The sequence below is a fragment of the Haliotis asinina genome, chromosome 8 (assembly GCF_037392515.1).
Source record: "Haliotis asinina isolate JCU_RB_2024 chromosome 8, JCU_Hal_asi_v2, whole genome shotgun sequence".
NCBI lineage: Eukaryota > Metazoa > Mollusca > Gastropoda > Lepetellida > Haliotidae > Haliotis > Haliotis asinina.
The window spans coordinates 61,876,436-61,889,696 of NC_090287.1; the positions used below are offsets into that span (position 1 = coordinate 61,876,436).

The window sequence follows — 13,261 nt, forward strand, 5'->3', positions numbered from 1 at the left end:
AACTTCAGTGTGAGATATCAAGAGATTTTGAGAGTAATGTTTTTGTTCACACTTTACTTCATCTTAAACTAAGATCTTCACTTTCACTTTTTATCCCCCCGGCATGTAATTCATGGAAATAATTTAAAGTTAGACTAAAAGAAACAGTGAGTTAACTGCGAGATGATTTGTCCTTTCAATCATGTGGGGACCGGGGGGATATGTCATCTTCTGATGACTCTTGTTTGTGATGATCTGTTGACAGTCAGGTCACTGGAGTTCCTTGACTGGCTGCATGGGACACTGATTGACGGCTTGTTGCCAGGCACCAGCTTCCAGCGCCGGAAGACCTGTCTGGAGATCCTCAGTGTCATCTACAACACTCTGTTGTACGTGCCTGGATCGGGGACACAGCCGAGGGGACAGGCTCAAGGTAGATGAATAAACATTTGAAATACTGCATGACATGGGCAGCTTTGTTTTATAACAGATTTGGATCACATCTGTGTTTCTGTAAATAGAGAGCAAAAGATTGGTTGGTTGGTTGGTTGGTTGGTTGGTTGGTTGGTTGGTTGGTTGGTTGGTTGGTTCCCAGATTGTACATTATCAGAGGATATTTAAAGATGGCATTTGATTTACTCTGCTTTCTGTTTAGAGTAAGGGGATATGACAAGGTATGGTTGGCTCTTTGCGCAGTGTCTGAGTGGGGCATTTATTTTAAAACTGCAGCTTCTGTGGAGTTTGAATATTGACCATCATTAGTCCAACGATTGGTCATGCTCGCACATACACTTTGCTGCATCAGTACAGTATTCTTGAACGTGCAATTACACCCTATTTTACAACATGACTTGTTCCGAAGATCAGTTGTTGCAGTATTTCTGCATTGTAAATGTTTTCCTTTGCCGATCATCTTTCAGTACTCACTAACTGAAGACAGTAAGACAATCCTACAACCATTCGAAAAACGAATCTTGATTGTGACACTTGATGACTTGTTTCAGAGAAGTGTGTACAGATTGTTGAGTACGCTCACCACTTGGGTCTGTGTGATTTCCTCAGCTGGAGATCGATGGTGGCAGTGTGCACCTGTGTGACAGACGGTGCTGATGAGGTGAGGTCACACTTTCAGTATACTGACTGAAATTTGTGATTCTGTACTTTATATTCAAAGTAAAAAATGGACTGAATGAATGAATGAATGAATGACAACAGTATACAAATCAACCTTCATCTTTCTTCAGCGATGTGTGTGTGTGTGTGAGAGAGAGAGAGAGAGAGAGAGAGAGAGAGAGGTTAGAAGGCATGTTTAGAGATGATAGTGAGCACAAAAACTTGATTACAAGTTGAAAACTGTTTCAAACAAACTTTACGCACCAAAAATGAACCAAAACATATCTTTGAACATACGGTGGCATCTGTCTATTATGGACTTGGGTATTCCAGACTCATTTGTCCAGATTTTAAAGAGTCCACTTTGGACAAATAGTTCCGTTACCATAGACTCTGCCTCCCTTTGTTACGGACAACCAATAAGTTGAATAGTTCTCTTTTGTGTTTTATTTATGCTCAATATATTTATACTCAATACTTTCACTGGAGAAAGTCTGTTAACATGGTTTGCTTCTTGTTCTGTATATTTCCAGATATAATAATACAATATTTTCAGTCATGTCTTCCAAATTGAGAACATGAGGGAGGATATTGGAGCAACTCTTCTCTGCATAATTTTCAAAACTTTAACATTATTCAACTTAGATGCTGTCTGTTCATCTTCAAGTGAATGTGGAACAGCAAGTAATTGGTCCTTATTAATACTGCATACTGACACAGAGTTACCTGACATGAATTTAATGTGTGTTTTTAGAATTGAAATTAACCCATGTGAATAGAAGTAACAGAGATGTTTGTTCAACTGGCTGTTATAGTCAGCTATTTCTGAGGTTACAAAGGGTTGTTCTCATAGCAGTTTGATTATCGGGACTGTTGTTTTAGTCAATTACATCTGTATATCTGGATTTCAAAGCAAAATTCTCATGGCAGTTTGATTGTCCAGACTGTCAGTTTAGTCCTTAATCCATAATTGAGAGAGTCCAGGTTATATAACTAGCTTTAATGATAACTAAAAAACAGTTTTTCTGGGACTCAGAGCGTAGTCCCAACTGTGGAGGAAACAGCATTGCACAGAGTCTGGATTTGACAGATTCCACTGTACTTAATGATCTTAATCATTTCAATTTTTCCATATTCTGACTCATGCTTAGTTGGTTATCTCCTCCCTCTGAGCAAAGATAGCGGAACACTTGAAATCCCTTGAAGTTCTCTACTTTTGAAGTGGATGTGCAATAACACTCACCCACCAGAAGTCTCTTCGTTTTCTGCCACATCGGCAAATTGATTCTTATTGCGTCTGGTAGCCATGTGCTAACTACTGTTGATATTCAGGTTTGTAGTGAATGGCCAGGTGCATGCCAGGGGTTCCATCGGGATAATATGGAGACTAGGTCCTAGTCCCAGGAGAGGTCATCATCAGTATTGATGTCATCGCAGCCAAAGAGTTGAAGTCATCTACATCCACCAGGACTAGTCTTACTAGATTCTATTGATCATTGCTGAAAGAATGGATCAGCTCTTCTACGTAGTCCTTCAGCGATGATATTGTCCCTCCCGACAAACGAGACATCAACAATGAATCTCGACTCATACTACCTGAGGTACAGGGTTTCAGGGAATCAGCGCAACATGCAGCATCTACTAGACCTTCATCTGCTGCATCTAGATTGATGCTACAACCTTCAGTGAGTCTGCTTCAATGGAGACATCAACAATGTCCACACTCAATATGTTGGATGCTTCTGCAAATCTACACCCACTGCAGTATTTGGACATTGTCAGTCTTCAACATCTATTACAGTCACCTTACATGACATTTCAACAGCTGCAACAGGTCCATCGGATGAAGAAGATCTTCGCCATCAGCTGTATCATCTCAGTGCACTTTAGGATGTCAGGAAGTAGTCTAAAGAAGTAGTTGTAAAGAACCCTTTCAACGTTGGAAAGACTTCATTTACAACTCAAATACCAGTCTACAGCAGCGTTTGATTGTCTTCAAAGGCAAAGAGGTCTTCTTACAGCAGATTCAAAGTTGTTTATCTGGAGGCGTGCTGCAACATATGACAGCCAGTCAGCTATAAATAGACTTCACATGGAAGACAGCTTGCTTGCAACTTACACTATGAACGATCTGAAGGTGAAATGATTCTAGTACCAACATCTTCATTACAGATGAAGTGTGTACCCCTTCGTACTTCATCACCAACTGTCTTCATAAATATTCACAACAAGAGTGGTTATATCAGGAGGCGTTTCGACTCATCAGTCAGACAATTGGATCACAACAAACAGACCTGTTTGCCACCAGGTTCAACAGTATCAACATTCGTATCTCCAGTACCAGATCCGTTTGCATTGGCAACAGTTGCAATCAGCATCTAATGAGAAGGAATGAACGCTTACACATTCCCACCTCCAGTCGTACTACCGAAAGTCATCGGTAAGTTAAAATAGACGATGCTGTAACTGATTTTCATCATGCCTGCTGGCCAGCGAGAGAATGTTTTCCAGTACTCATACTCATGGAGGCTCCCAGAATGGAAGAAGCTACTTATCCATCTGCACACAAACAAGAGCTCGGACATCATTCTAACTACACGTATGGATCGTATTGAAGCCTGCTTGGTACATTGAAGATATTCTGCTATAGCGGTGAAGGCTCTATATAGATCTACCCTATCTACTCACTCCGATAAATGCTATTTGAGACATACACTAAGCAGAAAGGTGTCACTGCAACAAAATCCTCACATCCTCATCTACAGCATACTAGAGGACTTAAAGGTTCTACACTATCAGGAGTGGCATTCAACTCAGTTATCACGAGGAGATCTGGGATCAAGCTGAAAAAAGTGCTGGTTTTACTCGCCCTACAACACTCGTTCAAGCTGGAAGACAAACAATGCAGTTATAAGCCTCTAGATCGGACATCCTTTGAACTGTTGACACAGACTACTCACCATAGCTACGGCAGCACATATGTCAGAAATATCAATCATGAGATTGCTTGCCAAGGACTGCGATGGGATTTTATCAGCAAAAATGAGCTGCATGTACAACTGGTATGACATCCAGGCATTATTGACAGCCCTTGGTCTACATGATACACAGGATTTATCATTATGCCCAGTCAGAGCTTTGGAAATACATCTTCAGTGAACTAAGTCAAGGAGACAAAGTTCAAGCACCTATGCATCCCATTCTCTACTGAGACACCTACGGAAGTAACCCACAACACTATCTCAGTATAAATGAAAACTGTTATACTGAGGGTCTACAAAGAAGCAGGACTTGAACCTCCACAAGCCTCCAATCCACATGAAGTAAGGGCCTTGGCGTCGACATCCACTGTACGTGGAAATAGCTGGCTTACAGTGATTATGGAGGGCTGCTTTTGGAGATCATCGACAGTGTTTGATAACCACTACCGACAAGACACCACCACTGAGGACGTCACTGGCATTCACCAGTTTGAGCTACTCATTGTACCACAACAATGAACGGTTCCACTAAGCCATGGCGTTTCATTCACCCCTTTTTATCAAGAGAGATGATGACCCTGTACTTGTAAAGGAGTTACTTGTACTTGATGAAGGGTCTCAACTCTATGATGAGGACATCATGAAGAAAGAGTTGATTAGGATAAAATCTCACTCTTCATCACATGACTTGTTGAGACCAAGACACTCTGCAGAGTAGAATGGTTCAGAGTCCATGCGCACGTCTCGAACAGACTAGCATGTGTGATTATGACCCGGTACTCATAATGAAGATACTTGTACATGTGAAGGGTCACAACTTGCCTTCATAGTGATCTTGGCATACAGTTGCATTAGACACTAGCAGGATGTTAACTCATCTGTATATCATCACGTTCTAGTCAGCAATTGCTTCACGAGAACAGAAGTTCGACTGGATGTAATTCCCCCAGAACTTGTAATGAAGATACTTGTACAAGTGAAGGGTCGCAGCTTGCCTTGATAGGAATCTTGATATACAGTTGCATTAGGCACTAGCAGGATGCTAGCTGATCTATATATTATCAAGGTCCAGTCAGCGATCGCTTCACAAGAAGAAAAGTTTGACTGGATGCGATCCCCCTGTTTCACAGATGAATTATGGAGGATTCCCTCCTATCCAAAAGGGGGTAAGTACTGGATGTACTTATATGGCAGCCAACAGAATCCATTGTGGTTTGACCCACCACTGATTCCATTGGATTCTGTAACCAAATAAGCATGAATCAGGATAAGGTAAGATATGTAATTTTCTGAATTGAATTTAACTGATATTTTATACTTATTCATCAAGCCCTCCCTACCGCCCCACTCAGACACATTGGATTCTCTGCAATTCTCGTATCGGGTATGTGGAATTATGAAGAGAGTCACAAACAGGGCTTGTCATGTGATGGGAAACAGGTAGGCTTCCTGTGAGTGTCGGTGATTGTACATCCACTTCAAGGGATTTCGAGAGTTCTACTATCATTGCATAGAGGGAGGAGATGAGCAAATAAGCATGAGTCAAGATAAGTATGAAATATGAATTATATTCAGAAAATTACTTTTATCAATAAAGAAGTAACAGTATTAAGAAAACGCGGTATTGTCTTGAAATCAGGTGCAGGAGTTGAGTGCGGGGCTCCTGATGCGGTTTTTCCCATGGTCCACTCCTCGACAACTAGGGTACCACCCAGAGCATATGGCTTGTCACCTTCTCTGTAGTGCGCTCCATCTCTGCAGCAGCCCACGGCCGTATGAGACACAAAGTGGTGCCCTCATCTGCAACATTGTCTTCGTCAAGTGAGTTTCCAGGATATACTGCGATAGTGTGTGGAGTCTGTACATTCATTGTCACTTAACTACTGTTAACGACTGTTACTTCTATTACTATTAAATCTTAGTCCTTGAATAGTCCATTTTACAATCCCTGAACTGCATTACTTTCCCTTCAATCTAGATTTCCTCCCATGTCACTGGAAATCCTTTTCAGTTTAAATGGAATTATTTGTTACTTTCCCAAAACTGCATGTTTTCTTTAAGGCATGGCTATTATTAGTCGACGCCTCGTGTGTCTGTCTGTCCGTCCATCCGTCCACCCGTCCATAATCATTTTGTTTCCGGAGCATAACTAAAAAAACGTTCAATATTTTTCTGCAAAACTTGGTAGATATATCATTCAGAACTGAAAGTGGTGCCTTTTGCAGTGTACAGGTTTTTGTGATTTATCATTTTCTGGGTTTCCATGGAAACGTGTCTCAAAAGTGAGAGGTGTGTTTTGTTTCCAAAGAAACATCTCAAAAACTTTGTAATATCTGTCATCAAAAGTTGGTAGACATGTGTGGCAGACTCCAAAGTGGTGCCTTTTGCTATTTACAGGTTTTTTTATTTATTATTTTCTCGGTTTCCATGGCAACATTTCAAACTTAGTCTCAAAATGGAAGGATGGGCTTCGTTTCCAAGCAGAACTCAAGATCTGTTCTTTATTTTTCTGCAAAACGTGGTCAATATACCAATCAGAAGCTTAATGGGTGCCTTTTGCTATTAACAGGTTTTTGTGATTTATAAATTTCTGGGTTTCCATGGAAACGTTTCGGAATTAGTCTCAAAATGGGATGGGCTTCATTTCCGGAGCAGAACTCAAAAACCGTTCCATATTTTTCTGTGATTTCTTAGTTTCTCGGTTTCCATGGAAACGATTCGGACATTGTCTCAAAAGTGAGAGGTGTGTTTCGTTTCCGGAGCACATCTCAAAAAGTTACTAATATCTGTCAGTAAACCTTTGTAGATATATGTGGCATACCCCAACGTGATGTCTTTTGCTATTTACAGGTTTTTGTGATTTATAATTTTGTGGGTTTCCATGGAAACGTTTCGGACTCAAAGTGGAGGGATGGACTTCGTTTCCAGAGCAGAACTCAAAAACTTCTAAATCTCTTTTTGCAAATCTTGGCAGATATGTAGATGAGACCCTAAAGTGATGCCCTTGGCTATTTACAGATGTTTGTGATCTATCATTTTCCCAGTTTCCATGGAAACGATTCTGACATAGGCTCAAAATGGAAGGATGGTCTTCGGAGCACAACTTGAAAACTATTCAATATCTTACAGAAAAACATGGCAGATATTTGAGGCAGACCACAAAGTGGTGCCTTTTGCTATTTACAATGTTTTAGCATTTCTATTTTTCCTAGATTCCATAGGCTTTGTTTACGGAGCACAACTTGAAAACCATTTCATATCTTTCAACAGATCTTGGCAGATATATGAGACAGACGTATGGTGCCTTTTGCTGTTTACAGATATATGGCATTTATATTTTTCACGACTTCCCTGGAAACGATTCAAACTCAATCTAAGAAAATATCAAGTAACTGTCAGATGATTTGTCCTTTCAAGTATGTGGGGGCCAGGTGGATATGACTCTTCTTTCAATGTGTGGTATGACCTGGTTAAGGAAGGTCCATGTAAGAACATGTGTCACAACTTTGTTTGTCTTTTAGTGGAATGAACACATGGTGCTTGATCTCAGTACTCTCTCTTCTTGTAGGCTTTACAGGTTGTCTGTCAGCTTACAGAAGAGGTTGTAAGTTTGAACCAGCTGTCAAAAGTGGCCTGATTTTCATGAATATGTGTGTTGAATGGGCCTTGAGGTAGCCTAGTGATTAGAGCATCCACTTGTCATGCTGAAGGCTGGGGTTTGATTCTCCACATGAGTACAATGTATGAAGCCCACTTCTGGTGTTCCTTTCTGCGAAGTTGCTGGAATATTGCTAAAAGTGGTGTAAAAACATACTAACTTCTCTCTATATGTGTTGAGACCCATGAAGGTCCCATGTAGAATAGGCCTTCAGCAACCCATGCTTGCCATAAAAGGCGACTGTGCTTGTCGTAAGAGGCAACTAACGGGATCGGGTGGTCAGACTCACTGACTTTGTTGACACATCATCGGTTCCCATTTGCGCAGATCGATGCTCATGTTGTTGATCACTGGATTGTTTGGTCCAGACTTGATTATTTACAGACCGCCACCATATAGCTGGAATATTGCTGAGTGCGGCGTAAAACTTAACTCACTCACTCAATCGATATGTGTTGAAGTGGTTGGTCTATGGTTATGTACTAACCCAGTGTAGTTGTGGCATTTTGATGTCACACATACAGCAAATTAGTTGTCCATACATTTGGAATGTTTGACTGACGATTTGTTGAGAAGTAACCAAATCCGTGGTCTCTTACCACTTGAGGGCTTCATAAAAGTTCCATAAGGTCCCGTAATCACTTTTTACATACTCAACACCAAGGAGGTATGCCATACTGTAACTGACACTGTGTAAGGCAGGATGAATATGATGAAGACACTTGGTGCCTCTGTTGCCAGGTATGCATGCGAGCAGGGAGCAGTGTTTAGCCGAGGAACAGAAGGCTTTACCTGCACACTCACAGATTCATCCAATGCTCATTCCCAGTTTCTGCAGTTCCTGCTGACTGAGACTCAGAAAGCTCTGGCGGTAGCCGAGACAAATCTGGTCCTAGCATCCAGAGAAAGTCCCATACATGGTAAATACACAAAGATGATGTAAACTTTTGTTCAGATGTGCACAGAGGGAGAGGTTGCAGCTAATATCCAGCTTTTATCTCAAATTTAGTGTTAAGAGATTTATTTTAAATAAAATCGACACTGTCCAAGTAATACGCAGATAAATGCTTCATGATACATGTCATTGTTATTACAGACTACAGCTTCATATATTTCTTGTCACAGGTTTGATTCAGGGAATTACATTATGTCTGCAGTCTCTTCAATCTCAAAGTGACCTTGACCTTCCTGTTAGTCTGCTTCTGGATCTGCTGAAGGTCAATGTGAAGGTGATCCAGATGACCTTGTCAGTGACCTCAGGTGGCAGTGGCAAAGGTGTGTGATAAATGTTGTCCCAGACTGGCTAATGTGCAATGATAAATGTTTTCTTTTTCACAGAAAAATAAAGTTATTTCATATCTTTAAGAGTTGCTTTCTGTTGATTAACATTACAGCTCAAAGCTATGAAACATTTCTTGCAAACTTCCAAGATCTTTGCATCAGAATGGGTTAAGGCGATGATCTGTAGTCTCTCTCTTTGTGAACAGAGAGCTGCCCATCATTTGCTGAGCTGGGAGTTGCCCTTGATAGCCTTGTGTCGGGGGAGCGGGAGGGAGAATCGCTGTCGTTGACTCCAGAGTTCCAGTTCATGTTGTCCTGGTGCTGGGTCAACCTCAAGGTAAGGGAAGGGTAGAGGGGGAGCTCTTTGGATATGACAGGTTGTTGAGATTTGAAGATAGATGCTGTTGATTGTGTGAGAATTGTGAGATCTTGAGAAGAGACTAAAGCAATATCATGTATAGATCATGGAGTGGTGAGAAAATAGTATTTTTTGATGACTTGTATTTTTAAGATTCTTGAAACTTTACTCCATTGAACTGCCATTTTTCCGTATGCCTGCACGATGGCATTTTTCTATCCAGAACAATATTTACTGAAATATACTGAGGGTGAAAAATATGGGATCACATGAGAGTAAAAGTGTTGCTAGTATTTTTTTCAAGGTTTCTTCACAAGTTGTGTATCGCATACATTGTGAAGAAACCTAGGAACAAATAAGGAAACATTTGTGCTCTCTTGTGATCCTGTATTTTTTCCCTCAGTATACATCATCTAATAATTATGTTACTGCCAAGTGCCAAAGTGGTACTGTGTGTTATAATTTGAATGGTGTTTTTATTATGCTGTTGTACCAAAGTGGTACTGTGTGTTATAATTTGAATGGTGTTTTTATTATGCTGTTGTACCAAAGTGGTACTGTGTGTTATAATTTGAATGGTGTTTTTATTATGCTGTTGTACCAAAGTGGTACTGTGTGTTATAATTTGAATGGTGTTTTTATTATGCTGTTGTGCCAAAGTGGTACTGTGTGTTATAATTTGAATGGTGTTTTTATTATGCTGTGGTGCCAAAGTGGTACTGTGTGTTATAATTTGAATGGTGTTTTTATTATGCTGTTGTACCAAAGTGGTACTGTGTGGTTCAGTTTGAATGGCGTTTTTATTATGCTGTTGTTTCTGCCTCCGGTCCCTCTCGCAGGAGAGCTGTACCTGCCTGGGTGAGGTCACAGCCTGTCTATTGACATCCAGGACTGGGGACAGAGCAACATGGATGCCGGAGCTAGAGAGTGTGGGCCAGGTGTATGTCCAAGTCCTCACCAGCTGTCGGATCAGGGTAGGCAGTTCCTATGAAAACAAATAAAGTAAACAAACAGACCTGTTTAATTCAAATATTCTGAGTATGGCATATATATGATGTAGTGACATTGTACAAGTTGCTCTAGCATGTTATTTTAGGGTGCCATAGAAGGATGCCGCCAAGGGTTTCTACAGTACTGCACATTTCTGATGTCCTGTGATGACCGAGCTCTAGCAGACATACCAGCAGAGATTCTACACCAGGTACAGTTCAGTATACATGTATGCATTACGCTGGCTATTACCTGATATGTTCTTTGTGTGAATGGTGCCTTTTAGGAGCTGATATGGATTGATATATAGGGCAAATGTTTGAAATCCTGTGACGTAATTGTAAGGATGGTTCGACATCTTGTGGGGAATGTATCATATATCTTTTATGTTATGCTGATACATCTGATATTCTTTGAGTAGTTAATCTATATTCAAATGCTTGATATATATCTTATATCATTGTTGCATAGATGTTGGATATATCTCAGATATACACTACCCATTGCCCTGTGTGCGATTGTTCAAAACAACCTTATCGCTTAAGGTCAACCTTATCTGTAAGATTACAACTTTAGACCTTTACTCATGTTAGCCTCCCATTGCGCAAAACAACCTTAACTAAGGTTTACCTTAAGTTGAGGTTGATAACTAAGGTTGGTCCGACTCATATTAGCATCTCTAAGGTTGGGAAGGGAATTTGGCGGCTGCTTTTATTTTATACAGTGAGATTGAGAGAAGTTTGAGGAAGCAAAGCGTGTATAGAACAAGTCAACTAAACGCGCTGAATTCACATGGAAAGTAGGAACGTTGTCATTACTCCTGTGCCGAAGAGTTCAGCCTTAGTTAAGGTTATGGTGTCCGAGGTAAGGTTGCCCAAAGGTTGTTTTGAGTAATGGGGCTATCTTTTACTTAAGGTGATCATAACTCTCACCTTAGTGTTTAAGGTTGATCTTAGCTAAGGTTATTTTGAACAACGGGACAGTGATCTGTTATGTAGGGGATACTGATCTTCCCAAAACTTATGATACAGAAGATACCCTATTGGGGAACATGTAGAAAAGCTAGGCGTGGTGATGTTCGAGTTCTGTGGTCATCGCAGACATGTCTTCTGTAGGTTATGAAGAGCCTGGAGAGCAACTTGATGTCGGCGTCTGTGACCCGCCGGTCTGCTGGGTTGCCGATTATAGTGCAGGTCATTGCACAGGCTGAACAGAGGAGGAAACAGGTTTGTCGGATCAGACCACATTGTAGGTGGCCATCCAAGCTGAATGATGTCTTCAGGTGTGGAATTGTGTAGTGGCCAATGAGATGGTATTCATATTCACTAAATACCAAAGAGATTGTAAATTGTATTGTATGAGTCTATGGTTTGATATATTAAAAGTAGTTCCATAAGATGACCTCATTTAAAGTTATCAGGTGAGGTTGCCAAGGTTATCACACTGGTTTATTACTTTCATTATAATGTACATTACAGCAAGGAATTGATGTGTTTGTTGGCATGTACTGCTGCTGTTGAGAGCAATGATAAATGCATTCCAGGGCGTGATAGGTCTCTTTTCAAGATAGGAAACAGGGCAGTCCTAATTGTTCTTTAATGCGCCCTGGAGGTATTCAGTGTGTCAGACCATGTTATATAGAGTTAGATGTTATAGAATAGAGAGTCATCTTCCAATCATTCAATCATGCTAGACTGAGGATGAGTGAGAAATGTGGCTGCTGCTTCAGTGTAATGTGTTCAGTGGTTGAAATGTATCCACAGCACCAGCTCCTGACGCAGTCAGTGGTCACTCTGTTCCGACTGGCATCTGCTCCCTTCACACCCCAGTCTGACCAGACACAGGACGTCTGCCAAGTCCATGCCCTCAACATCCTCAAGGCCCTGTTTGGTGATGCTGCACTGGTGCTGAGTCTCATGCCTCGATACACAGAGGTCCTCCTCCTCATCTTTGATGGGTTCGAGTCCCCTAGCTGGGCCATAAGGAATGCTGCTACACAACTCTTCGGTAATACTTTACTACTGAACACCCAGTGATATCCTCAGAGCAGAAGATATTGTGTTCTGGAAGACCAGCTGACCAATGACTTCATGTGCTGTATTCTATGATTTTTCATTTGTAGAGGGATTAAAGTGTGGTGATAAATGTATACAGAAGCGAGTTTAGTATTGAGTTTATTACTCTCCAACACCATTTAATAGTAACTGCGGCTACACTGCCTACAGTGGGAGGACTGTCAGCTTTCCATGAGTCAAGCAAGGTCTAGTACCATTGCCACATTAGCATTGTGATGTCAAAACTGTGAAGCTTTATGACATCTTATGCCTGGTGGTATTACACTAGTGTAATATTGCTGTAAATATATTACACTGCAGTATCTTCCACGATAGAGTAATGAAATAACATATTCATCTGCTATTCACTCTCTCACCTTCTCACACATTAACTCACCTCATGCACTCACTCACTCAGTCACATGCAGTCACGACTTTAGTGACAGTTTCAGTCTCACTGATCAAAATATCAACCTATGTGTCTCACTCCTTCTCATTTATCAGCTTATGTCGACCTGAGACAACCAAAGTGCATGATGTTTCTTTCAGGGATAATGGTGAGTCGCATGTTTGGTCCTCGGGGAAAGGCAGGCACAAGTCAGAAGATGATGACTTTCCAAGAGTTATCTGTCCACTACCCAGACCTACCATCAGCCATGTTGTCAAGACTGCAGACAACATGTACCAACATCGGCAGTATCGACAGTCTGCAGCCATCTTTGTTCCTAGTGCTCACCTTGTTGGCCAGCCTCGGTCCCGCCGAGTCTCATTCAACTGACCAGTGAGTAACTGTTACCATTGTCAGATGACCACTTCTCTGGTCAAGTAAAGAGTCTATATCTGACTG

At 41.1% G+C, this 13,261-nt stretch overlaps 1 protein-coding gene across 1 annotated transcript in view; it reads left to right on the forward strand.

Annotated features, from left to right (window-relative positions):
* The window catches only part of LOC137294681 (tRNA (32-2'-O)-methyltransferase regulator THADA-like), a 39,229-nt gene that overhangs the window by 16,136 nt on the left and 9,832 nt on the right, over window positions 1–13,261 (forward strand). The window contains exons 13-23 of the mRNA XM_067825752.1: window positions 245–412; window positions 984–1,093; window positions 5,713–5,894; window positions 8,473–8,651; window positions 8,857–9,006; window positions 9,219–9,349; window positions 10,210–10,344; window positions 10,467–10,571; window positions 11,476–11,586; window positions 12,124–12,367; window positions 12,964–13,195. Coding sequence (XP_067681853.1) covers window positions 245–412; window positions 984–1,093; window positions 5,713–5,894; window positions 8,473–8,651; window positions 8,857–9,006; window positions 9,219–9,349; window positions 10,210–10,344; window positions 10,467–10,571; window positions 11,476–11,586; window positions 12,124–12,367; window positions 12,964–13,195 — 1,747 coding nt within the window. The remainder of the gene's footprint in view (window positions 1–244; window positions 413–983; window positions 1,094–5,712; window positions 5,895–8,472; window positions 8,652–8,856; window positions 9,007–9,218; window positions 9,350–10,209; window positions 10,345–10,466; window positions 10,572–11,475; window positions 11,587–12,123; window positions 12,368–12,963; window positions 13,196–13,261) is intronic.